Source organism: Atractosteus spatula, chromosome 7 (assembly GCF_055471065.1).
Source record: "Atractosteus spatula isolate fAtrSpa1 chromosome 7, fAtrSpa1.hap1, whole genome shotgun sequence".
NCBI lineage: Eukaryota > Metazoa > Chordata > Actinopteri > Semionotiformes > Lepisosteidae > Atractosteus > Atractosteus spatula.
This window is the reverse complement of record NC_142712.1, coordinates 49,655,750-49,682,095: the sequence shown is the minus strand read 5'-3', so window position 1 is coordinate 49,682,095 and position 26,346 is coordinate 49,655,750. Positions and strand designations below refer to the sequence as shown.

Genomic DNA, 26,346 nt, shown 5'->3' with positions numbered 1-26,346 from the left:
TCAGAATTGGAAGATAGACGCCGATATTTAGCGTGTGTGATACAAATTCTTGGCCTTTCGTTCGGATTGTAGCTCTTGACCGGTTCTTTTTTTCAGGTAAATCGCGGTATCAGCTTACCGTTACTTCCAGAAATCAGGCTCTTCTCAAGTCGAAACGAGTTTTTCTTTGAGCACCGTCCGGGTGTCGGGGGGATGGAGGTCTGTGGTGTAAAAAAAAAACAACGTTACAAGACATGCACAAAGAGAGAAAAGTTTGTTTTTTTATTGTCATTAAAAAACACATTCTTGATGAGAATTTAGGTTTCAATAACGGTATGCCGGGGGGAAAAGAAAGTGCAGCCCACCGGAACGTTAGAATTGAATATTAAACTGTTACCTTGTTCCTTTTGAAGACTGAAATCACTTCAAACTAAAACTCAAGCCCACAGCGCAGATCCTCCAGTGTATCAGCGCGTCGCGTCGCTCCTAGAGGACCTGCGCACTCTCCTCCAGCGGGCTGTGGAAGAGACTCTTGTTCGCTTCGTCAGAGTCGGACGCGCTCCGCTCGGCTGCTTCTCTCCAGGAATGGACCTGAGCCGGGCTCTGCAGTCTTGCTCCATCGCTCTGCTGTCGCTTGCATCGCTCCTGGGCACAGCGGGTAAGTGTTCTGCACTTTTTTTCTGTTCCGACGTATTTAAACTGGACAAACGCTGTTACATGTATGTGAACAACGAAGGCTAAGTAGCGCTGTTCGTGTGTTTAAGAGTTTTTTTCATCTTTAAATTTAAAACAGTTCATCTCCGAATTTAATCCCAGTCCAAATACACAGACTTTATTAATCCTGTTTCAAGCACAATAGTTACTCCTTTTTCTTACAGTCTTCTGTTCCAGTTTTCTAATTTGTCTACAAGATCTCTAGTTTTGGTGCTTTGGTACCAACATGCTTAAAAAAAAAACTGTGGGAAGACGATTCTGCTTTCAGGTTATAATTACTGAAAAGCGGCTAATTACGAAATGCAGCCAAAATCGCTTTCCATATCTGGAGTGTTTAACCTCTGCAGCGCCTCAGGCGCATTTCACAGGTGTGGGTGACCACGAACACACACTCCCCGTTCCAATGCCAGCCTTATCTAGTACGACTTCCGATTCAGAGCAATTATTTTACGTGCCAGTGCAAGGAACAATCGTGCGGGTCGCTTATTGTCAGGTATAAAGTAAGAAACGTAAGAAATTAATGACGTTTTAAATGATATTTAGATCTACGCGGCGCACAATTATTACAAGTAGATTCAAAAATATTCTATTTACACAATACCCAGAATCTAGGATCTAGTGAAAACTCAACGACTGCTGTTTAAAGGCCACCTGGAAATGTAGCGCTACCGAAAACTTTCTGCACTTTTCGGAAAGTGGCTTTGGTACTGTACATCGGATCTTGTAGCCAACAGAGAGATGAAGGGGCGAAGATGACAATAATGTGAGCTCCCCAATGTTTCCCTGTCCGTGCAGGTTCCGAGTCCGCCGTCACCTGGGAGGTACAGCGCTACGATGGATGGTACAATAACCTAGCGGACCACAGCCGGGGCTCCGCGGGTAAGCCGGCAACCCCGGCCCCTGGGCGGGGGAATGAAGGAGGCGCGTCGGTCTGGACATCTGCACATCTGCGCGGTCCACCCCTGGTCCTGCTGCACGGCAGCATCTTCTGGCTTTCATTCTACCCGAGCTCTTACTGGAATCTGTCATTTGCATTAATCAGGGGCCCGCAATTTTTTTTAACCTTTTAGCAGCTTTTCTTAGCTCTTCAGGCGATGCTTTTTAAATAGACCTAGTTAGCCTACTGTACAGACAGACTTCTGGGTCAGGATTGGGGGGTCTCCTGACATCAGCGAATTGTTAATTCAGTAAAGAAAGTGAGACTTTACAGCAGCTGAAAACATCACTGTAGGTGTTATGGAATGAAGACACACCCTGCAGTTTATAGTTTTCGGAAATCACAATTTGTATTTCTGTGATTTATATCACCATCATCATCATCACTTCTGGCTGCAGTCCTCCCTAAGAGTTTTCCACAAGCTTTCAGCATTCCTCATGCTTTCCACACATACCAAATATATATTTATAGACAGGAGAGAGAAAAAATAGCTTATCTTAAACTTGTAATATGATAATACTGATAGCTGTCCCTTCGAACCCTGATCTTGTCAGGCCTGGGAAAGGTTCTCTAAGGAACACTAGGTTGCTGTTGTAATTGGTCCAGGTGCACCTGTAGGTGTTGCTCTTTCCTCCATGTATACAGTCTGGGGACACTGTGCTGTAGGAGAACATCCTTCAGATGAGACGTTAAACCAAGGTCCTCACTACTTGGTCATTAAAGTCTTACAGTCTATTCGTAAGAGTAGGGGTATTTTTCCCGGCTAATTCCACTCCGGTGTTGCCCAGTCTGTCTTCCCTAAATTTCCCATTTTCCTGACCTGCTATGCAGTGGGATTGCTGGTACATAACAGCTGCAGCCGGTCTCCCAGGTGAGTGATCCACTCCAGTGGAGGCTGGAGTGGCACTTCTCCTTGAATGTAAATTGTTTTAGGATCCTTTGGGATTAAAGGATCTATGCCGCTACAAGAAATTCTGTTATTTTTTTAATCTGCTTCAGTTGATCTTTCATTATTTACCATTACATTTGCTTTTGATATGTGTCAGTGTTGGGTGGCACGGTGGTTTGTATTGCTGCTTTGGAGCACTGGAGCCCTGAGGTCAATTCCTGGGGTGCTGTCTGTGTGGAGTTTGCATGCTTGTCTTGCATTTACCTGGGTTTCCTCCCACAGCCCATAGACAAACGGGTGGGTTAATTTGCTTCTGGAAAAATTGGCCCTGGTGTGAGAGTGTGTGCCGATGTGTGTACCCTGAGATGGACTGGTGTCCTGTCCAGGATGTATCCTGCCTTGTGCCCACTGCTTGCTGGGACAGGCTCCAGCTGCCCCGTGACCCCGAGTGGGATGAAGCGTTCAGAAACCGGATGGCCGTGTCAGTGTTTTTTGTGTGTCTGCAGCTCTTAGTTCCTGCCCCCAGAGAAGCGCAGGCTGGGAGGAGTGACCGGTGTCTCGATGTGTCCTCTCTGTGCAGGTTCGCCCCTGATCCGACCGGTGCCGGCCCGCTATGCAGACGGGGTGTACAAGCCCGTCCAGGAGCCCGTTCTGCCCAATCCCCGCGACATCAGCAGCACCGCCATGCGGGGTCCCTCCGGCACCCCCTCCAGCCGGAACAGGACTGTCCTGTCCCTTTTCTTCGGTGAGAGAGGTTTCCCCTCCTCCTCTGGAAAGTAAACGGGGGTCTCGGGGCTCTAGGCAGGAGGACCGTGACAGAGCTTCCTGTAGGGCTGCCATCACTGCCCCATCCACTACCTCCATCTCTGGATTCCTGGGAAGAGACCAGACATGGCAGGGTGGAGCCCAGCCCAGTCTCTTGCAGTCCCTCCAGTAATGAAAGACTGCTTTACACCTTGGAGACCTTAACATGAAAGATACATAAATACCCCGAAAGGAAATTTTACAGTTATTGACGATGCTCGGACCAAGTTAATTAATTTTTATTGGATATCCAATAATGCAATAATCACAACATGTTGAGAGATTTGCATGGTTACTGTCACCTTATATTTAAAATCTAGTTATGATACCATCCTGCACTGTATTATTTACATCATGCAAAAAGTATTAAATACAAAAGGTCATTTTGACATCGATATTACAGTCCATGTCTTGTATTGTTTTGTATGAAGTTTTTTCAGCTCTCGCAGTGACACTTGCTGTAAACATACGTGAGCTTGAGTGGCAGTAAAACAGTAAAAAGATCCTGCAGAAACCCCAGAGAGTTCACCCCGCGGGGTTGGTGTTCCAGGTTACCATGTGGTTTTTGAGATCCTGGATTCAAGGAGGCCCGGATGTCCACCGGAATTCATGAACATCCCCATTCCCCCGGGGGACCCTGTGTTTGACCCCAACGGCACTGGGAATGTCCTGCTCCCCTTTCAGCGCAATCAGTGGGACAAGGAAACAGGCCAGAGTCCCAACAACCCGAGGACGCAGGTAAGGATCAGTGATTCCTGTCACCGGCTCGTCAGAAGTGTCCTAGGTGGGAGCAGGACCCCAGGTTATTCAGTGGTGAGGAGCTCTTCTGTATTATGGGAGCTGCCCCCAAATAGTGCCGCTGTTTTCACAGCATGTCAGTAGCTGTGACACAGATTCCAGTCTTCTGCATGGCCATCTGCTGGTGTTGGTGTCTGCTCCTTTGTGGGCTTGGTGTTTTGTTGCAGTTCACATCACACCTTATTCGTTTTGCCACAGCTGCTTAGTTCTATTGATTTATTCATCCATATCTACTCAGGATTTTTCTTGGAGACTACTTTTTAGGCAGATGAGCACTACTGTCAAGGCCAGGGAGAATTTGAGAGACATGACTTGTGTATTTCAACTCACATTTTGTACATTTGTACAATATTTTGTGCTAAAACATTGAGCATTAAAATCAACAAACATTTTTAGCAATATCCAGCGATAAAGTTACTTCACAGAAGTGTGACCTGTTTCACCAATGAACAATATAATGACCCCCAGAACAGGACAGTTTCAATCAGTGCCTTTTGACCTGATGGAGATGTAACGAAAGAACACCAAAATGCATGTTTTAATGCTGTTTATTTATCTAATTGTTATACAAGGTAATTTAGTTTGAGCTTCCCAGAAGGAGAGAAAATTTAAAACTACTTTTGTCAAAAAGTCACTGTATCCATATGGTTTTCAGGAGCTGGCTTTGGAGTTATAAATTGCTCATTAAAAATTTCAAATAGATATACGAAATCTGTGTGTAAGCCTGAAGAATGTTGCTTTGCCCAGTGCATTGATAATCCTCCGGATTAGAATGCAGTGTTGTGTCAGTATAGCTTTGTCGTTGTATCAGCAGTTACACTAACCAGTGCGCTGCAGGGTGCTGGTCTTTTCCTCTCTCCCAAGCTAACAGTGAGTCTCTGCTTTCTCCAGCTGAACCACGTGACCACCTGGATTGATGGCAGCTCCATATACGGCTCGTCCAGCTCCTGGTGTGATGCTCTGAGGAGCTTCTCTCGGGGCCAGCTGGCCTCTGGGCATTCGGGAGTCTTACCCAAGCAGAGCGCGGGGCAGTACTTCATGTGGAACTCTGTGGACCCATCAACAGGACAACACGGGCGCCAGGGGCTCTATGGTATAAATGATCCGTCTCTATCTGTCAGCGCTGCGCTAATTGTATTCTGACCCTGCGCATACCTCAGGCTATCCAGGGCCTCGAGTGACTCTCCATATTTTGCTCAGTAAGTGCGCGGGGTGTTTTCTTTCTCAATTGCTTTGTTTCTTTTTGCTGGAGAGCTGGACTGACCACAAGTGTGGGATGAGTCAGCGTAATCTCCCAGCTTTGATTTGCTGGGCGGAGATGGGCTTTATTAAATATCCCTGGAAAGCAGCAGAGTGAGTGAGTCGCCCCGCCACCACAAACTCATTCTGGCCGCCCCGCAGGAAGTTCAGAGTCTACACCTGGGATCGTTTGCGCTCCTTCTGAGGCTGTGTGATACACAAAGGGGCTTGTTGCAGGTGATGCCAAGCTTAAGAAAAAAAGAAAGCTAGAAAAAGAGAGAATTTAAAATGAGCTTTAGAAATCGTAAGATGGCATTTTTAAAAACAGACACCTTTTATGTGTACCTCTGAATCCTTGAATCTGTCTGGGTGAGTCTGTGTGTGCATCGCCCCTTCATGCAGCCGGTCACTTCTACTGCATGTCTTCCGTTGCATGTGGAAGGGAGCTGCACAGAGACTGTCTGCAATAGGAGTGCTCTGTGTTCACGTGTTGCGTGTGTTGGCTGTTTTATGACAGAGTTTGGCAATGCCTGGGGCAATGAAAATATCTTCACTATGGCAGAGGGAGTTATATGGTTCAGATACCACAACCATCTGGCCGCCAAACTATGGGAGGAGCATCCGCTGTGGTCAGATGAAGAACTGTTTCAAAACTCCCGAAAAAGGGTCATTGCCACTTTCCAGGTAAACAGCCCTTTTTCATCCCTTAATCGTGTACTTGGTAGGTTTCAATTGCATTGGCCACAGCTGCAGGAACAAAGAGGCAAATTAAAGATACAGTATATATCTTGAAGAAAAAATGCACCTCTCGTGGCGCAGGTGACATCAGCTCGTGTCATTGGACCACTGTCGTTAGGTGTCCTTCTGTCACTGCCTGGGCACGTGGGATCCCTAAACTGAAAAGTGATACTTTCAGTAACAGTTCACCATTCAGTCTGCACTTTCACTACTCTCACATTAGAGCAAACCTTTAGCCGACAGTGCAAAAACCTCCGAGACATTTTAGATGTGCTTGTCCAGGATGCTCCGTTGAGACCATTCTATCATGGGCCTCATGGGCTAGTCTGTGAACGTGCACAGCCCAGAAAGCCATTCTGGCAGCTCCAGTTGCCCCAGGGCAGCAGCCTACCCCATTCAGCCAGCTGTAAATGCCCAGTGGGAAAACCCCAGGCAGAGACCCAGATCCGAGCAGGTGTGTCAGCCTGTTTATCTCTCCAGGCAGTCAGATCTTCAACGCCCTGTAGCTGTGTGCAGTACAAGACAATCTCGGCCTTTGTGATAATCAGTGGGTGACGTGCGACGCCTGCCCCCTGCAGTTACTGGTTTTAAGCAGGTTTGCCAGACCAAGTGTAAGGCAATTTCTCAACACGTGCCTAAATTGCTTAATAATTGCAAGTCTGCATTGTTTGCAAAGGTGTTGATAACATCTGAATGGCTGGTAATTCCGCTGCTGAAAGCAGTGGCCTCACCTCCTTTACAAATATTACCAACAAAACGTCACTCCGTGTCGGAGGCTCTTTATGAGCATCTGTGTCAAAAGTTTTGATTTAACCTTTGCCCCAGTATCTTAACAAATGAAGTTCTCAGCTTTATCATTTTGTTATTTGCTCTGTGCTCGGGATTGTTTGATAAATATGTGTCCTGTTTTCATTTTCTCAGAACATCATGTTCTATGAGTGGCTGCCAGCTTATTTGGGGAATGTGACTGTACCACCCTATCCAGGTAAGACCACATTGGCCATGACTCAGGGATCTTTCCTGGGACTGGTAACGGGCTGCAGTACATGTCTGTGAGAATGTGAGAAAGAAAGAGAGTATAAGAATGTAAACAGCAGTATGTTAAGTGTTACAGTCTAGTATGATATAGTAAAATGTAAATATGTATGAATACTATTTAAATTGCTAACTTGATTTAAAAAAAAATATTATTCACCCCAAAACAACAAAAAGTGGTCATTTATAATAAGTGAATAATGCTCTGAAAATGCAAACCTTTAAGTTAATTAGTTAATTTTAATTAATTGACCTAAAGGTGAAATTACTTTAATATGAAATTAAGCCAGCTTGTGGTTTCTTGCCACAATGGGAATTTTGTTTTAAGTGTAAGTTTTGTGTGGATTAGGGAAGGGGGCTATGGCACAGATACCGCAGTAACAAGTTAAGATGTGATGCTACTTTTGCACTAATTTCTGTGTTTTTTTTCAGGCTACCAGAAGTATGTAGATCCCGGGGTCACTCCGGAGTTCCAGGCAGCTGCAATGAGGTTTGGCGTTACTATGATGCCCCCTGGGGTTTATATGAGGTATTACAACCAGTCATTTTTTTATTCAATGTTTTTATTGTGCCAAGATAAAATTGTACTGCATTTGAAAATTCAGAGTTTTCATTCGTTTTACAACCGTAGACCATACAACCTTTTCAGCCGCAGATCTATGCTGATGTGGAATCAGGATAATATTAGGTCTTAAAACCTGTGAAACACAAAAGTCTAACCTTAACTAAAAATGGCTTGTGTGCCTTCTGCCAAATTCTGAAGATCCACCTTGTGTCTTCTGTCTTTAAGGAACAGGACATGTCACTTCCGGGACATTATCAACATCGATGGCAGCACTTCCCCGGCCTTTCGGGTCTGCAATAGCTACTGGAATAGACAGGTGATCCGCCAGCCCCACCTTTAAACCTCTTCACGCACGAGCAGAGGTATCTGAGGGCTGGATCCCCAGATCAGACCCCTGATGATTAAAGGAAACACTGAGCAACGCTGTCCTCCAGCAGTATCGCCACTGTAGGTTTTATAGGCATTGCACAAGGAAGTGCTGTTTCCCCCCTTTGGGGTAATTGCTCGTGCGTGCACAGTATTGTCATCATTTCTGGTCTCTTGCGAGGCTATAAAAGGTGACCTAATGAGACTTCAGCCCCTCTGCGGTATTTTTTTTTGTGCTGGTTATAAACCTTTTGGTTTAGCACAGTGAGATGATGCAAGTGTAATGCCCTGAGACAGCGTGACAGGGATTTATTGCTGCCGTGCTCTGCATCACGTTCGCATGTGTACATTTATAGGTATGATGACATCTAAGCACGTATTTCGCGTCGCTCATTGGTACACTTTCGTAGCCCTCTCCTGGCGAAACGCTGTGAAAGGAAGTACTTTCTTTTTTGCGAAAAAGTAAGAATGGATGACTCTGGTTGCCTCTTCTCTCTCTTGTTAAAAAACAAGCGAGGTCCTTTATCCAGACAGATGTTTGCACAGCATGTTGCAGCTGTCTGCTTTTTTTGCCCCAGAATCCGAACCTGCAGCGGGGTGTGGATGTGGATGACTTGGTGCTGGGCATGGCCTCTCAGATTGCAGAGAAGGAAGACAATGTTGTGGTGGAGGATCTCCTAGGTATCTCCTAACCTACTGCTTCTTGGGTCTCCGGGCAGTGTGAGCGGTGTCGTCAGTGATTAAAACAAGCCTGTGTTTTTCTCTTCCCAGCAATTAACCTTCCCCCCCCCAGCTCCTTAGATAACACAAAGCATTCGGAAAGCCAGTGAGCAGATGAGTTTTATTTATAGGATTGGGCAACTGACTATTACTGTTAAATCATAATACAAACAAAACACGCTAAGGCTGACTGTTGGCCATTATTGCATCATTAATGCCTTTAATGACACAGTAGGTGCAGCTGCAGACAGCTATGAAGCTTAGTGAATGCAGTTTGTGGCAAACTGGTTGTAGATATTCTTTGATTCTGGCAGTAGGTGACAAATTGCATTTCTTTGGATTAAATGTTCTCTGATTCACTGGGTGCACTAGAGTGTGGTGTTGCAAGTAATATTTTTTAATTATCAATATATATATAATATATCAATATATAATATGTTGATTATTTATGGGCATTAAAAATATAATTCATTGTTTTTATTTGCAGCACTAGACAGTGCCTGGACTGGATAATAACCTTTAGAGAAGCCACCCAAACTCCTAACACAAAGAAATTTGATCCCTTGCTTGAGCTGCAGTTGTATCTTTATCGTCCCTGAAGAAGCATCCATGTCATAACTTTAGTGATAACTTGACATTTGCATATCTTTGAAGTAAATGTGCTCTTAGTGAAGATAAGTAGTTTGGAATATGCAGTTTCTCATATATAGTTTAAACATACTTGTACTGTATATATAAAACATGGGTGTGTGTGAAACCTGAACTGCATTAGCGATGCAATGTGACAAATGTATTTTTTGTTTTTTATGCAATGTGGTATCTTGGTAGAAGGCAGAGGCCTCTTTTATAGGGAAGGCAGTGACACCCCAGAGTTTTGACTCTTTTTTTGGTCTGCTGTTACCCACTTTGAAAACTTTGCTAGCGTTCTGAATGTTAGGAAAATGTCTTTGTCTCAGATTACATGTACGGCCCAATGAAGTTTTCCCGGTCCGACCTGGTGGCCCTGACCATCCAGAGGGGCAGAGATAACGGCCTACCCAGCTACAACACAGCCAGAGAAGTGTTCGGCCTGAAGCCCGTCCTCAGCTGGGAGGATATCAACCCCGAGCTGTTCAAAGCCAAACCACAGGTGAGCTGGCTGTGCTGCGTGCTGAAGGAAAGTCACTGCAGGAGGTCGTTCTTGCTCACGGGATTCCAAAGAGATTCATTTCCCATCAAGATTCTTACCTCGGGTGAATAACCTCTGTGCAAAGTAACGGTTCCCACTTTTCATCTTGAGCTTAACTGCTAAATTTCCAAATTTGCCGTCCTTTTTTTTAAAAACAAAAGAAGACCCTTAACGAGCAGACAAGAAGCCTCACCATTATTACAGGTTCTCCCCTGTATGTCGTTACCTTTAATCTTCCAGTGTATAACTGCTGTAAATCTTGTGTTTGATAATGCTGGACAGCTGTATTGCTCTACAAGGCATAACTCCAGAGGGGGTGATCCACTCCCAGACCAGACCACTCTGGAAATTGTCTGTTAAGCACTTGCGCTGAGCCATCCTCTCCCTGTTAAAATCAAAGCTGCCCAGCCTGGAGTACTGAGAACATAGCATCTGCTCAAGTCTCGTTTCCTCAACAGCTCTTCCGAGACCTTGCTGATCTCTACGGAAACGACACATCCAAGTTGGAGATGTTCCCCGGAGGCCTCCTGGAATCTGCCGGGGATCCAGGAGAGCTGTTCAGCGCCATCATCCTGGACCAGTTTGAGCGCATCCGGAATGGAGACCGCTTCTGGTTTGAAAACCAGCACAATGGGTGAATGGGAGTTTTGTTTGGAACTAGGGAGATGGGGGGAGGGTTTATGTCAGGTTGATCCAGTGATCTTCGTACCATTACATACAAACACTATCCCAGGGAGCCGTGATTATTACTGAAAAAAAGAAAGGCTAAGATTCTCAGAGTGCCGTGCCTGTCACACCGTTGTCATACAACCAGTGAGACACTGCTCTTGTGTTATCATTGGTGACTGGTTTCATTCCGATCTGGCTTTTTTGCACAATTTGTATATCAGTGGTGAGCATTGCTGCCTCACAGCACTAGGGCTCTGAGTTCAGTTCCAGACCTGGGGTGCTGTCTGTTTGGAGTTTGTATGTCCTCTCTGTGTTCACATGGGTTTCGGCTGGGTGCTCCAGTTTCCTCGCACAGTCCAGAGACGTGCTGGTAAGTTAATTGGCTTCTGGGAAAACTGGCCTTCATGTGAGTGGCTGTGTGTCTGTGTCTGAGTGTCTGCCCTGCGATGGACTGGTGTCCTGTCCAGGGTGTACCCTGCCTTGCTCCCGTTGCTTGCTGGGATAGGCTTCAGCTCCCCCGCCACCCTGAATTGTTTAAAGGTTACAAGACGGATGGATGGAAGGTTCTGTAAATCCATGTTCTTGCTTACTTCCACCATGCTTTGCAGTTTGTTCTCAGCTGAAGAGATCCAGGCAATCCGCAACACTACGTTCCACGACGTGCTGCTTGAGGTGACAAACGCCGAGGTGGGAGACATCCAGAAAAATGTCTTCTTCTGGGAGAATGGTAAGGATCTGGACAGTCTGACTTAAAGGAATTTCATTCTTATTATAACATCATCCAACCCACTGTATGTCTCTAAAGGTTTTGTTCCAGTGTAAAGAACCTGCACGATTCATTTTTAACAAGAAAGTTTATCTTCGCTGGACACGAGACATTGATCTTAAATATCAGTGCATCATTGTGTTGGTATTGTGCTTTTTGTATGAAATGAGAAACCCCTTTCTCTAGTTCTCCCTTAATCTGCGGATCACCAAGCCTATCAAGAGCGTTGCATTTATCTCTGTTCTGTTTGAAACCAAGGTCGTCTCTGTTTATTAATTGGCATTTTGATGCCTTGTTTTTTTTCTAGGTGACCCCTGTCCTCAGCCCAGGCAAATAACAGCTGACATCCTGACACCCTGTACCAAAGCAACTATTTACAACTACTTTGAAGGCAGTCAGGCTGGGTTTGGAATTGTCATTGCAGTCCTCTTCTGCTTCCCATTAGGTGTGTACCAGTCCTGTCTCCCCGACTCCCCCTGGCCATCTTAAACAGTCTGGTGAAATCTCCTCGCTGGCACTCTTAAATGAGTGGAGATTTCTACACATCTTCAGATGCTCTTAAATGTTTTTTTTTTGCAAATTGCAAAAAAATATTTTCATTTTAGTAGTAGCAGGTAGGGGCAGCACAGTGGCATTGCTACCTCGCGGCACTGGGGCCCTGAATTTGGTGTTGTGTGTGTGGAGTTTGTATGTTCTCCAGGTGTTCTGGTGGGTTTCCTCTGAGCGCTTCAGCTTCCTCCCACAGCCACAAGACATACTGTTATGTCAATCGGCTTCTGGGAAATGCGTGTGTATTTGTGTCTGTGTGGCATGTGATGGACTGGTGTCCCATCCAGGGTGTACCCTGCCTTGTGCCTGTTGCTTGCTGGGATAGGCTCCTGCTCCCCGTGACTCTATATTGAAAAATGTAGTTAGAAAGTGGACGAATGGAAAATAGTCAGTAACCATACCTGCTACAAAATGTAGACGATTATATCGTAGTCAAAGTATGATCATAGTACAGGGCAAAGAGTATTTCAGAGAATTATGAACAGCTAAATAAACAGGTAAAGCAGGTGAGGACAAGCCAAAGAAATTGAAGTATCTGAGCTTTAACAAGGATTGAGTGTCTTGTATGATATGTCACACATCCCAGCTTGTCTTAAAGGATGTTTGTTCTATAAAAACGGGTGGAATTTCATCTTTTTATGCTCTCTGCAGGGAGTTTCCTCCTTGCCTGCACTGTGGCCTACTTCCGCAAGTCCAAGTTCAAGAAGTTTCAGAAGAAACGCCAGCCCGTGGCGAAGAGTGTGGAGCTCGGCGAGGGAATTAAAGGTAATTCGTTTACCGGGAGGGATGCAGCATGTCGCTTAACATGGCCTCCTGACGGCAGCAGCTCCCTGTCACCAGTATGATCCACCAGTTAAGTCATTGATTTAAGACGGGGGAGTTTCAGAATAAACACTTATCCCCTGCAAAGGGAAAACATGTGTGGTTTGTTTGGGGGTAATTTCATAATTCCTGGTGCTATTTCAGCAGTTGACTTAAATTTTATTTGAATGAATCCACTCTGGTACAGTGTTACTTTTGTGGGGAGAAAGGCAAATTAGGACTGAGGTGTAGGGCAGAAATTTCAATGAGGAAACGCCATCTTCCTGCAGCCCAGAAACATGCAGTAGAATTCTTCAGAAGGTTTATGATGGCCAGTTGGCACAGATCTTTATCAAGCAAGCTGCTTTCCTTTATTACTGCAATTGTAATTTCCCATCAGTTGTAACAACAGCATTAATGACTACCATACCGAAATTGACAGCCAACAAATAAAAGCATTATCAAAACTGATAATTTTGATAATCAACCTGGGAGGTGTTCCCGGCTCATTGTGACGCTGAAGATTAGGACTGAGTCTGCAATATCAGAATGACATCTAAAACTGGGTCAAAGCTCACACTTGTAAGATGTAAGGAGATATTTCCAGCCAAACCCAAGACTGTCACTTGAGGTGTGCGTCGAGTTAGCAGGTGAAAGACCGGTGCATATCCTTAAGATGATAAAAATATTTTTTTCAAAACATTCAAACATTGCAAACATCCTGGTTATCTTACCAACTTGTTTTTTTAAGTTTTAATACAGTAGTTACAGTAGTGTCTGTTTTTTCTCTTTTTTTTTTTACAAAGGGTTGCTTCATTTTCTTTAGTGAAATGTATCTAAATGTTTTTGGCTGATGACTTTACAGCTAAGCATGCTGGGATTGCCAAGCAGCACCTTGACTGCACAAAGGAATAAAGTCCCACAGTGCTCTGGTCCTCTTCAAGAGTCGGAAGACTGCTGGGAAGGCGGTCTCTGTTTCAGAGCTTTATTCCTGTGTCTCTGCCCCAGCTGTGTTAAGTCATGTCTCAAGTGACATTTATGCTAGAGGGAAATACGTCAGTCTGAATGTCCCTCAATCTTTTGTGTTTGCAGCCTCCGAGTGGCAAAGCCCCAGCCAGCCACTCCGCCTGGTCTCGATCAGGCTGGACACCGCCAAGTGTATCAAGGTGTTTGACACCAGGCCTTTCCCAGTCCGGGTCCTCAACTTCAACACCGAGACGCATGTGGACATCATTCACTCCAATAACAGGCAGTGTAGGGCCCTGCTGCTCAAGAACCCCAAGGAATATGACCTGGTGAGGGGAACCTGTGCAGACTGTCTGCCTATTACCCAGCAGGAATCTGACTGAGCACCCAGCGCGATCTCAAGAGTTTCACTGCTGTCAGGCCTTGAGGGCCGAGTTCTAGTAGGGTTTGTAGGTTTCTCTGGAACATAGGCAGTCCGAATCCTGGTAGAAGTACTAAATTAATTCAGTTAAGAAAACAGGTGATTAAGAACTGTGAAATAAAAGTCAGGTGACAATGAGGTTCCATAGTGAATGTGTGCCTTAGGTTTGGGTGCTTCTACCAGACTTATGTCTATTAGGCAGAGCTAAACAAAATCTCTACCTCTTCTCCGCTCTTAGACTTCTCAATCAGCAGTGGCATTTTTTTGTCTTGCTCCTGGTTTTACTGCGTTTTGTCCCATTTCCCTTAGAGAAGGCTTTTTTTGGGGGTTGCAGGTGCTGTTCTTTGATGACGAAAGTCAGCGGACGGACTTCGTCGGGAAACTTCACACGTTCCTGCAGCAGAGCCAGCTGGGGCTGAACGTGACGGAGCAGAGAGAGCAGGATCTGCTGAAGCAGGCCGTCACAAAACAGCAGAGAGACCAAATCCTGGACGTCTTCTTCAGGCATGCTTTTGCACGGGTAATTAACCGAGTTATCAAGAGCTTAGCTACACCCAGAAAGACTCCACAACAAAATGTATGTTAATAAAGTGAAGAAATAAAGTGTCCCTTTCTGGGCTTGTCATGCATGTGGCCACAGCGTGTTTCTCCTTCCAGATACTGGACATCGAGAAATCAGACGCAGGGGACTTAAGTTCGGTTTCTTCACGGAAGACCAGGGAGGCACTTCAGTGTGAACTAACTGCGGCAGAGTTTGCGGAGGCTCTCGGACTCAAGCCAGACTCCCTCTTTGTGGACTCGATCTTTTCACTTGCTGACAAAGATGGCAATGGATACTTGTCCTTCCAGGAGTTTCTGGATGTTTTCGTCATCTTCATGAAAGGTAATTCATTCCCTGCAGGACTGGGTCTCTGGGACCAGACATCAGGGGAGGCCAGTGCTGAACCTTAGCTAAGCAGCTTGAATCCACTGACTTCCTGAAAGAAAAGCCTGCACAGTGCAGTCCTGGCAGCAGTCCGATTCAAACTTCAAGTGCTTCTAACGACGTGATCCAAATGGTAGGCACAACTGAGATGTATAGGAATAGACGCAACGTACAGGGTGTTGTTGTGGAAAGTGTGGTAGTTGTATTGTGTGTTTTGGTAGCACTTTTGTTTTTCTTGGGCAGGTACACCTGAAGAAAAGTCAAAGCTCATGTTCACCATGCATGATGTTGATGGAAATGGAGTTCTCTCAAAAGAGGAATTTTCTAGGTTGCTGAGGTAGGTCTAGTGCATTTATACAATAAAACTTAAATCAGACTTACTGTAAATATATTCCAGCAACTTAACAACTGCAGTGCAATGTGCAATACAAATGGTCAATGTAGATTCGTTTATTTCCTTCTTGTTCAAAGCTTTGGCGTTGTTTTTTTGTGGACTGGCTCACCTGGTTTTCGCTTGAGTAATACAGCTCTTAACTGTTCTGCTCCCCTTTAGATCTTTCATTGAAATATCCAACAACTGCCTGTCCAAGACTCAGACCCAGGAAGTCATCGACTACATGTTCCAGGAAGCTGGCTTTTCCAACAAGGAGGAGATCACCTGGGAAGACTTCCACTTCCTGCTCCGCGATCACGAGAAGGAGCTGCAGTTCGCCCAACTCAATGTGAAAGGTGAACCAGCAGGAGAGACGCTCTGAGTCTGCTTGCAGACTGCTGTAACTGTTCCCGAAACCGTGGTTATCATGCTAGGTCCTGGGAAGAGACCTTTCTTCAACAGTGTGGCTGGGGTGGCTGTTTGGTTACTCATAAGGTCTCTTGCTTTCAGTACAGTAACTACCCGTGCTGATATACAGCACTGTTTGCCTCGGATGAAGACTGGTATTTAACAACCGTCTATATTACCAGTAGTTAGGAGGATTGATCTGGTGCAATAAGAGAGAATGCTTTGCTTTTTGCAGGGATCGAGCTACGTGACAGGAATAGAGAGAACAAATACAGCCGAGTGTCCTTTCTCAGTAAAAACACAAGCAGGTAAGTTCTTCTATTTGTCAGCCTATGACATTTAGAAGCATAGACAAATTTGTTGCTGTATATCTATGGGGAAAGAAGACAATGTTTTCAGAAAATTGTTTGTGCTTTACAAAGCATTTCTTTAGGATATTTTGTTTATATTTACGGTCCTTAAGCTTTACATTTTTTATGCTAAGAAATGTGACCGAGAAAATGTTTCTGCTCCGTATGGAAAATGTTAGTGTCTTCATTGATTCTTGATCTTGGTCTCTGCAGCGCCACGCACAACACTGGCACAGAGGGTACCATCAGTGATGTGGAGAGAACTGGGCAAGATCTACGAAAAAGAGCAGGAAAGAAGTAAATACCAATACCTTTCATTTTCTCTTTCATGGCTTGCAGTGGCTGAACCGTTAGCAATCCACATTTTATTGATACCATAAAATCTAACTATGAGAAATAAACTGAATAGAGTAATCTTGCCAAAAGCTATTTTCTGTTTCATTCTTGTGTGTTATTTAAAGTTATTATTTTATTATGTTGTGTGTTATTAAATGTGTAATTGTGATAAATAATGGAATTTCCCACAAAATCATGAGCATCAGTTTACTGTTTACTAGTTTGCTTATTAATCAAATACAGAGCACTAAAAGGTATTTGAATTTAAGTGCTTTTTCCACATGTAATAAATAGATGAAATTAATACAATATATATATAAATATATACATGCAAGAGCTGCAATAGATTTGTTTTGCAAAGTTTCACTTACGTGTCAGGCTTCTCTCTCTGTTTTGGGAAATAGCAAACCTGTTTTTCTTTGGCTTGTGGTATAGCATCATGGCCTATAGCATCTGAATCATGCTTTAGGAATGATTTGCCAATCAGTAGAGTTAGTGACATCATGCTTTAAACATACTGATTATCTGCAAAAAGCTTTGACTGTTTTAACTTTGTTTTAAAAATAAATCCTGACAATCGATTATTTATTTGACATTTGTGTGGTTTTAGGCTTTGCTTCCACTTTCTTCCAGACATTTCTCTGGACAAAAGCACTGCTTTTCCAGAGGTGATGGGCAGAATAAGTTCTAAATCTGCTTTTAAAATGTCAATACATTTCTATTATTCATGCTTTCACTCACAGACTCCTATATGTATCTAGGTTTCACTTTACTTGTATCCTGATCCTGTTAGATCAGTCAGTGTCTTTGTTTTAGAGGGTTTATTAGGAACGAATTACTAATACTGCCAGCCGTATTTATTTAAGGACAGGTAAAGCTTGACTGCCATTAAACTATAGTTACTACAGGTAAGATGGCAGTGGCAGACATAAGTGAAATCATGTCTAGCAGTCTGTAATTCAATTTCTGAGGCCATTCTGAGGTAATGGCATGTAGTTCTTTCCTGTGCTAGGTTGAAATTTGCAAGTGTAATATAAACAATCTAAATTTGATTTCCCAGAATGCAAGATTTTCTTTTAAAAAAAACGCCAGAATATTCTGTTTGGTGGCAGCACTTTGGCACAGTGGTTAGCATTGCTACTTCACAGGACTTCGGTCCTGGGTTCACTATCTGGGTTGCTTGATGCTTGCAGTTTGTATGTTCTCCCTGTGTTTCCCCCCCCCCCCACAATCCAAACACATGCTGGTAGGTTAATTGGCTTCTGGGAAAATTGGTCTTGGTGTGGGTGTGTCTATGTCCCTGGGATGGACTGGTGTCCCATCCAGGGTGTACCCTGCCTTGTGCCTGCTATTTGCTGGGATAGACTCGAGCTCAACTGTGACCCTAAATTGGATGAAGCAAATGAAAAAAAAGGCTTACTTTAGCCGGGTTGCTCAACATCACATCCATTGTCAAACTTTTTGGTATTTTGAACCCTTCCACTCTCTGGCTCCAGATCAGAATCTGTGCTCATCATTACCTAAAATCTCTTTTTCTAACTTTTGCTCCTCAGGTCTCATCAGTACAGTCCTCATGTCTACGCTGAGGCCACAAGGCAGAAATACAACAGGAGCAAAATCCAGCAGAAGATCCAGCAGTTCAAGCGCTTCATTGAGAACTATCGCCGTCACATCGTGTGCTTTGTGATTTTTTACAGCATCTCAGCAGGAGTCCTTGTGGAGCGGTGCTACTGTGAGTACTGTTTCCTTTTTTTTCAAGTGGCGACAGAATAAAAATACCAAGAGGCTAAAAAAGTGATGAGAATTGGCCTCGAAACTTTTAAAAATGAATGTCCTTAGGTCTTCCTTTTGTATCCTTTTTTTCAATTCAATTAATTTCTTTTAAACTCAATTTTTATTACAGTCCCACAAGTTAGAGAAGGTTTCCAGATTGCATTTCAGATTTACCAGAGAGATTTCACAGGACTGGGCTTTCGTGGTCTGGCGAGTCAGAGTTGTGCTGGATAGCTAATGTATTAAAACTCCCAGTTCTGTTTCTAGACTATGGATTCCAGGCGGATACTACCGGCATCCCAGAAACCACCATGGTCGGGATCTTGGTTTCTCGGGGAACGGCGGCCAGCATCTCCTTCATGTACTCCTACCTGCTGCTCACCATGTGCCGCAACTTCATCACTCTTCTGCGCGAGACCTTCCTCAACCGCTACATCCCCTTCGACGCCGCTGTGGACTTCCACCGCTGGGTGGCCATGTCTGCCATCATCCTCGCCAGTAAGACGTGCACTCCGGCGTCTCTCTGTCAACTGGATCAAGGGGGAGGCTGAGTAGCTCATCTGGTAAAAGAAGGGCAGGGCAGGGCTTGAACCCAACTTGGAGGTTGCTGGTTCAAATCCGGGTTATGTCCCCCATCTTACTTAATTTAACTAGCCCAGGTCACATCATATTAGTGGCCTGGCTGGCTTCCTGCTGGGTAACATGGCCACATTAACAAATTGGTGCTTCTTGTGTCTCTGCTGCTCCTGGTTTTGCGGTGAGTGCCTCAGGTCTGTGATATTGGCCTCAGCCCTGACTCTCCGATTCTCTGCCTTGCTCCCCCTCTTCCAGTCATCCACAGTCTGGGCCACATTGTCAATGTGTACATCTTCTCCGTGAGCTCCCTTAGCATTCTGGCCTGCATGTTCCCCAAGGTCTTCTTCAACGATGGGTAAGTTATTCCTACTTTTGTTGGAAGGAAATATCAGGAGAGAAAATCTCTCCTGTTTGTTGTCGAGGATTGAAAGAACAGGCAACGTGCATTGCAGACCAGAGAGCTCAGTTGCCTCTGTTGCCTTTGTGTTTGGGTGTAGGTTTAGAAACGCTATGCTCTCCAGCACGTGTAGCATTGTTTGGAAAATGTAAACTATGAATAAAGATGGCAGTGAAGGTGGTTTATCTGTTCAAAAAATACCTCATAGCAGCAACTTACAGACATTCATGATTCCAATATTCTTATTTTTTTATTTAATAGCTTATTGAACTACATAAGTGAATGCAGCACTATTTTGCCAGACCGTCAAGACATTTACTGGAGCAAAGTTGCAAAGTGCCTTACTGAGGGGCACAAAAGCATCGGTAGATCCCAGTCAGGAATGCAGATCCAGAGCCCCCTCCAGAGCAAGACTGTCTAGATGCAGTCCTACTCTAGATTAGGGCTGGCAGATATACAGATGTACAGTGGCAGAACCCATTGAACTGTAACATGCTCTGTCTTTTGAATTTTAGGTCAGAGATGCCCATGAAATACTACTGGTGGTTCTTTGAAACAGTTCCAGGTAGGCGCAGCTTGTCTTTAAGCAGGTGCAATGAATTATAGTATTTTCCTGCTTCACCAGCCATTGTTGGTCAAGCAACACCGAGTCGTGTTTTAAAAAGGGAAATTCAGCTAGATCGGAAAAATGGCCTGAATATTTTCAGAAGGCTCACCGTGGCAGGTTTGCAATATTAAAAGCCTTTTTTAAAGCGTGGAAGTGAATGTTTTGGGGTGGCACAGTGGTGCAGTGGTTAGCATCGCTCCCTCAGAGTGCTGGGACCCCAAGTTAAATTGTGACCTGGGGTGCTGTCTGTGTGGAGTTTATATGTTCTCCTCATGTTTGCGTGGGTTTCCTCCCAAAGTGAAAAAAAACATACCAGCAGGTTGATTGGCTTCTGGGAAAACTGGGGAAAAAGTGTGTGCATGTCAGTGGCTGCTGCCTGCCCAGTGATGGACTGGCGTCCCGTCCAGGGGGTACCCTGCCCTGCTCCTGTTGCTTGCTGGGATAGGCTCCGGCTCCCCATCACCCCTGAATTGGGAGAACCGGTTAGAAAATGAATGGATGGAAGTGCATTTTTTTCCAATGTGACGTAATGGTCTCCGAGCAGCGACATTAGGGAAGTCTCCCTGCGAGGCCGGGCTGGGAGTTGTCGTTGGCATTCCCTGCACTGTCGGTGTGTTTCAGGGACCACAGGCGTGCTGCTGCTCCTGGTCCTGGCCATCATGTACGTCTTCGCTTCGCACCACTTCCGCAAGACCAGCTTCCGGGGATTCTGGATCACCCACAGCCTCTACGTCATCATGTACACCCTGGTAATGACCTGCCACTTCTCACACTGCTGGCTGGAGCTCGCACACTGCGGCGCAGATCACTTAGCTCAGACACCCTCATCCAGAATCAGCACCTCCTACTCCGAGGCAAAGAGCGAATGAAAGTCAGAGAGCAACCACTGCAGTGACATGAAGCTCAGGTTTCTGGGAAATAACAATTTCACCGTTTGAGCATTTCACTTACTTTTTTGTCCCAGATGAGAAATCTGCTTCGCAGGCATGTGAAGATATAGCATATTACACAATATCACACAGTGCATTTAGCAGATGCCTGATGAGGAAGAAGATATATATTGATAAAGATTTTGTCACCTTTTTTACCACAAACATTTGTAAGCATTTAAATGCAATTGTAATTCTGACTTAAGTGGATCATGGTCAAGACTACATGCCCAAACGTTTTATGTAGTCAGCACCAGAAGAAACCTTTCTCTTATAGCTCAAATTCAAACAACAAATTCAATAAGTTAAAACAGATAAAGGACAATCTTTTTATGATCAGGGCGCACAGTGAATTATTTGACTGGATAAGACATGGATAAATTCATTATTGTGATTAGCATATACCGTCAACAGTGTTGATCAACAGGGGAGTGGTGTGGAAGTCACAGGCAAGAAGTGTTTGTGGCCACCATTGCAAACCAGCAAGCTGCACACCTGCTTTCACACCTGGTTGCAGATGCTGTCTTGTGGGATTCTGTCCCACTTCTCTCACAAAGACTGGACAAGCATGTGCCTGTTCACTGGTCTCTGAGCCCTAGATGCCACACTTTGTCCCAGCTCATTTGGGAGTCTTGAGCTCCATTGGCTGCTCAGTTCCACCCACAGTCCATGCCACACTCAGTGATGTCCATCAGGGTAGCCAACACAAAACCTTGATTCATCGCTCAAGATTTGACTCCACTGGCAATGAGTCCACATGGAGGGACTTCCTCCAGCGAACACATGGCACAATGATGCTGTTCTCCTGATAAGGCTGCATAGAAGTTCCCATGTTTTTCCATTCTTGTCTTTCACCAGACTTGACATGGGGCAGGTTAAATCACTCTGTCACCTATGTCCGACTCGCTCAGTAATGAGATGATTTAGTGCTCAGGCAACAGTCAAAATCACTTGAGTGTATGATTCACTCAAAATCATTAACATCATTAACTCGTATCATTAAGTCATAAATGATCATTCAATCAAATAAGCAAAAATGTCAAAGTCATATAATTTTTTAAAGCGGCACATGCATGGTGATGAGTTACTCTTGATGCTCATTATGCCTCATAAAACCTATATGTTATGTTGTGTACACCTACTGTAGTACTGAGTGTAGCCTGATACATGACTAATGTTCTCTTCCTACTGTATGGACTTCAGTCTTGATATGAGAAAGGCAGAAATGTCACAGGTGAGAGGCAGGCATTCGGCCAGTGTAGCTCCTCTGATCGTTGGTTTTGTCAAAACCCATTTCCCCCCACAGACTGTCATCCACGGCAGCTTCGCCCTGATCCAGGAGCCCCGCTTTTACATTTACCTGCTGCCGCCTGCCATCCTCTACCTGGTGGATAAGCTGATCAGCCTGAGCAGGAAGAAGATCGAGATCGGGGTGGTGAATGCCGAGCTCCTGCCCTCAGGTATCGTTCGCTCCGAGGCGCCCCAGCTCTGCAAGAATTCTCCCGGCATCCTCTTTTCTCAGCACATGAGAGTGATGACAGAGCCCAGCATTGCAGCCTCACTGCGCTGTGGCCCCGGGTTCAATACTGGACTTGGGGTTTTATCTGTGTGGAGTTCGTATGAGCTCCATGCATCTGGGTGCGCCGGTTTCCTCTCAAAAGTCCAAAGACATACCAGTCGGTTAATTGTCTTCTGGGGAGACTGGCCCTGGTGTGAGTGTGTGATGGAGTGGCGCCCCATCCAGGGTGTATCCCGCTTTGCATCTGATGCCTGCTGGGATAGGCCCTGGCTCCTCCGCGACCCTTTAGTGGATAAAGCAGAAAATGGCTGGACCAATGGATGTATGCATCAAATTAATGTTGTATGTATAGGTCTTGGAAAGTTTCAGTCCTCTTTCATGACTCCGAGACGGTTCGGCAGTGAAGTGCCAGCTGACATGCCCTGACGTGCTCGTGTTGATTCCAGGAGTGACTCACCTGGAGTTTAAGCGGCCGCAGGATTTCACGTACAAGTCAGGGCAGTGGGTGCGGATCGCCTGCCTGGCCCTGGGAACAGACGAGTACCACCCCTTCACCCTGACCTCTGCCCCGCACGAGGAGACCCTCAGCCTGCACATCCGGGCCGTGGGGCCCTGGACCACGCGACTGCGGGAGACCTACTCCTCGGAAAGCATCGCTGAGCAGGGGGGCTTCGCCAAAGTATGTCCATGTGGTTGGTGTACGGGGAGCACACACTCTGTCCTTTTTCTGTTCTAAAAGCCTGACAGCACCTGGATTGTTTTGTATGTCTGCGAGGTTTAAGTTTGTTTAGGTCAACTCTGATAAAGCAATAACCACAAATACAGACTCGATTTTCCCCTTTGGTCTTACTTCAGGCAAAATTCTCCTTCTAATATTTTTACCACGTATTTGGTACTGTTGGTCTGTGAGCAAGATGACAACCCCAAGTTGAAGAGCAGCCTTTCCGTGTGCACAAAGCTTCCTTTTTTTTATCTCCCCAGCTCTACCTGGACGGGCCCTTCGGCGAGGGGCACCAGGAGTGGAACAACTTTGAGGTGTCCGTTCTCGTCGGCGGGGGGATAGGGGTCACCCCGTTTGCCTCCATCTTGAAGGACCTTGTCTTCAAATCTTCGGTCAATTTCAAGATACAGTGCAAAAAAGTAAGTCAGTCTTAAACTATGTATCCATCAGTGTTCTATTCTGCTTATCCAGCACAATGTCAGAGTGGAGCCAGAGCCTATTCCAGTACGCAATAGGCGTGAGGCAGGAGATATCCTAGACAGGACACCACTCCATCACAGGGCACACACACACACACGCACACGCACACGCACACGCCAGGGCCAATCTTCCCAGCAGCCAGTTAACCTCCCAGTATGTCTTTGGACTGTGGTAGGAAACCCATGCAAACAAGGAGATCATGCAAACTCCACTCAGAGTAGCACCGCAGCCCTGGAATTGAAACCAGGGCCCCAGCGCTGGTAACCACAGCAACAATGCTGACCACTGCGCCACTCTGACGTCCTTAAACTCTGTAGAAAAGTAGAACTGTACACAATTTTAAATGTGACTCAATGGTGTAGTTTTTCTTACGAACATATGGATAGACCATGCATGGTACAACATTTTTGTTACTTTAGATACTGTAGATAATTACTGTCCGCTGTTCTCATCAACCCCCGTTTCCGGCAGGTTTATTTCATCTGGGTGACGCGGACACAGCGGCAGTTCGAGTGGGTCTCGGAAATTATCAAGGAGGTGGAGATGAACGACACCAATAACCTGGTGTCTGTTCACATCTACATCACCCAGCTGGCAGAGAAGTTCGACCTGCGGACCACTATGCTGGTGAGGTGCCCTTTCAGGAGCTCCTGCAGGAAGCTCCCTCTCAGAGACAGAAATGACTTTTCAGTCCTGAGGGGAATCCAGCAGACGCTTTCGTTAGGCGTGTCCACAGTCCCTTCCCGGTCCAGACACACGGATTAACTATCCACCCACCTTCCAATCATGACCGGACTCATTCGTCTTAGATGGCCCGATATCTGCAAATGAAAACTTGCAAAATCTAGGTGGTGACAAGTCCCAAAACAGAAATAACAGGCGTGGTGTCAGCTGAAGGGAGGGGCTCTTTATCTGAGATAATCTGTGTGTAAACAGGTATGGATGTGAGCAGATTTAAAAGAAATGCACAAGATCTCAATCTGAAGCCCTACAGCATTTTATTATTTCCTTATTGCTTTTGGGAAACAATGTCCCATTGTGGCTTTAAAGGAAACTGGTTCCACTTGCAAGCTATCTGTAGGGTGTGCACACACTCCTTTGGCTCTTTTGTACTAGGACTCTTCCTTGTCGTCAGCTTCGTGTGAACAAGAGAAGGAAATAACGGGACGTATTGACCATCAATAACCGAAGTTACGGTAACTGCTGCAAGCTTTAGTTCTGCTCAGTATATTGTGTGTTTTATGCCTGCAGTACATCTGTGAACGCCACTTCCAGAAGGTGCTGAACCGTAGCCTGTTCACCGGCCTGCGGTCCATCACTCACTTTGGGAGGCCCCCCTTCGTGCCCTTCTTCAATTCCCTGCAGGAAGTTCACCCCGAGGTAAGGCTTCCCACAGTTCCAGTGCGTCAGCGCGACTCCTGACAAACACAGCCAGGAAACCAGTCCCACTTCACAAGGAGGAGACCCCCACAGATCGCAGAGCTTTTCAGGAACAGAGCAGGAACCCCCGCTGGTGCCCCGGCTCGTGCCCAGTTCAAAATGAGTTTATCTCATTTTAAGCTGGGCAGTGTCACATGAAAATGCCAGTGGAATCAACGGGGTGTTCTGCGTGGGACCTTACCTGTTTGTGTTTCAGCCCGTTGCTGTGGTAGAGAGAGGGAGTGGTGTGTGTGATGGGGGAGCTCCATGCTCTAAACCAGTTTCTAATGTGCCCGACCTGGCCTTTCCTCTTTAAGGTTGGCAAATTCGGCGTGTTCAGTTGTGGTCCTCCAGGCCTGACGAAGAACGTGGAGAAAGCCTGCCAGCAGATCAACAAGAGAGACATGGCCCACTTCATCCACCACTATGAGAACTTCTAGCCGGCGCGGAGGGTAGCTGTGACAATGAAGGAACACACCCATGAAGAACTCCATGTCAAAGCACCGCCACGCCACAAGGCGGGGGCACAAATATACGAGCATGTGCAAATACTCATGCAGATAGATACTGGTAGAACTGAACCCCCCCCCCCCAGTGTCAAAGTCACAGCTTTTATTGATACAGTCACCTGAAAAGAGAAGAACCCCAGTTCTCTGGCAGACAAGGCTAATTGTCGGAGAAGTTTATACTAATAGAGAGGCGTTTTGACATTGTGAGTTACTATTTATCTTTGCTACATTCTACAGCACGTAGGTCTTTTACTGCTGAGGAAACTCAGGTACACATGAGATACTCCATTTCTTTTGATAATCAAATAAGTGAAGAGCAGAAATCTGGTGCGATCACCTACCTTGTCTTTTCAGATCTTTTGTTTTCATGAATTGCTGGGCACAAATCGAATGGGAACATAATGAAGTAATTTTAAATTTATTTTATACATCTGAAGATTTTTTTTCGGCTTTTAGCGAGAATCAGAGCCATTTATTTTTTAAACAGAGAAAATCCTTTTTTAAGCTGTAACCACTACCTGTTTGTGATGAAAACCTTTTCCTTTCAGATTTTGTTCATAACCTGAAAAGTTAATAAAATCTGATGTTTTAACCCTACCAATCGTGGTTTGCCTTCACTTTAATGCTACAACAAGTATCAAGACAAACGTTCATTCTGAACTGATCTTGCGTTGCTGTTGAGAGAACTAAAATACTAGAGGAACTGCACAGAAGTGCTCAGAAAGCTTGCAGTGGACCTTGAGTTAGTGTTACAGGTAATGTATTTAAGACATTGTGGAAATGTAGTTTATTGAACCAATATGACAGTATTTAGTTTAAACCTGTTTTACGATGAATGAAATCCCAAACCATGCTGACTAAAAGTTACAAACCCAATACGCAGAGATAACATCTTGTTTG

The 26,346-nt window shown here is 45.3% G+C and overlaps 1 protein-coding gene across 1 annotated transcript; it reads left to right on the top strand.

Annotated features, from left to right (window-relative positions):
• Window positions 1-564: 564 nt before the first annotated feature.
• Window positions 565-25,950, top strand: duox (dual oxidase). The gene is made up of 33 exons (XM_088921300.1): window positions 565-637; window positions 1,489-1,572; window positions 3,100-3,264; window positions 3,874-4,061; window positions 5,013-5,214; window positions 5,878-6,044; window positions 7,020-7,083; window positions 7,566-7,662; window positions 7,924-8,014; window positions 8,643-8,745; window positions 9,741-9,913; window positions 10,411-10,586; window positions 11,230-11,348; window positions 11,695-11,832; window positions 12,588-12,701; window positions 13,830-14,032; window positions 14,459-14,644; window positions 14,782-15,007; window positions 15,293-15,386; window positions 15,603-15,778; window positions 16,066-16,138; window positions 16,394-16,477; window positions 18,070-18,248; window positions 18,557-18,787; window positions 19,121-19,220; window positions 19,778-19,827; window positions 20,491-20,618; window positions 22,105-22,258; window positions 22,764-22,996; window positions 23,299-23,457; window positions 23,990-24,145; window positions 24,770-24,898; window positions 25,255-25,950. Exons 1-33 carry the CDS (start codon window positions 565-567, stop codon window positions 25,375-25,377), a joined length of 4,638 nt encoding a protein of 1,545 aa, XP_088777426.1. The 3' UTR covers window positions 25,378-25,950.
• The last annotated feature ends 396 nt before the right edge of the window (window positions 25,951-26,346 follow it).

Excerpts from the sequence above, each read along its gene's own strand:
- duox (XM_088921300.1), top strand. The coding sequence starts at position 565 with ATGGACCTGAGCCGGGCTCTGCAGTCTTGCTCCATCGCTCTGCTGTCG. Across the intron at positions 7,084-7,565 it reads GACTGTACCACCCTATCCAG|GCTACCAGAAGTATGTAGAT; the intron begins GTAAGACCACAT and ends GTTTTTTTTCAG. Across the intron at positions 7,663-7,923 it reads CCCCCTGGGGTTTATATGAG|GAACAGGACATGTCACTTCC; the intron begins GTATTACAACCA and ends TCTGTCTTTAAG.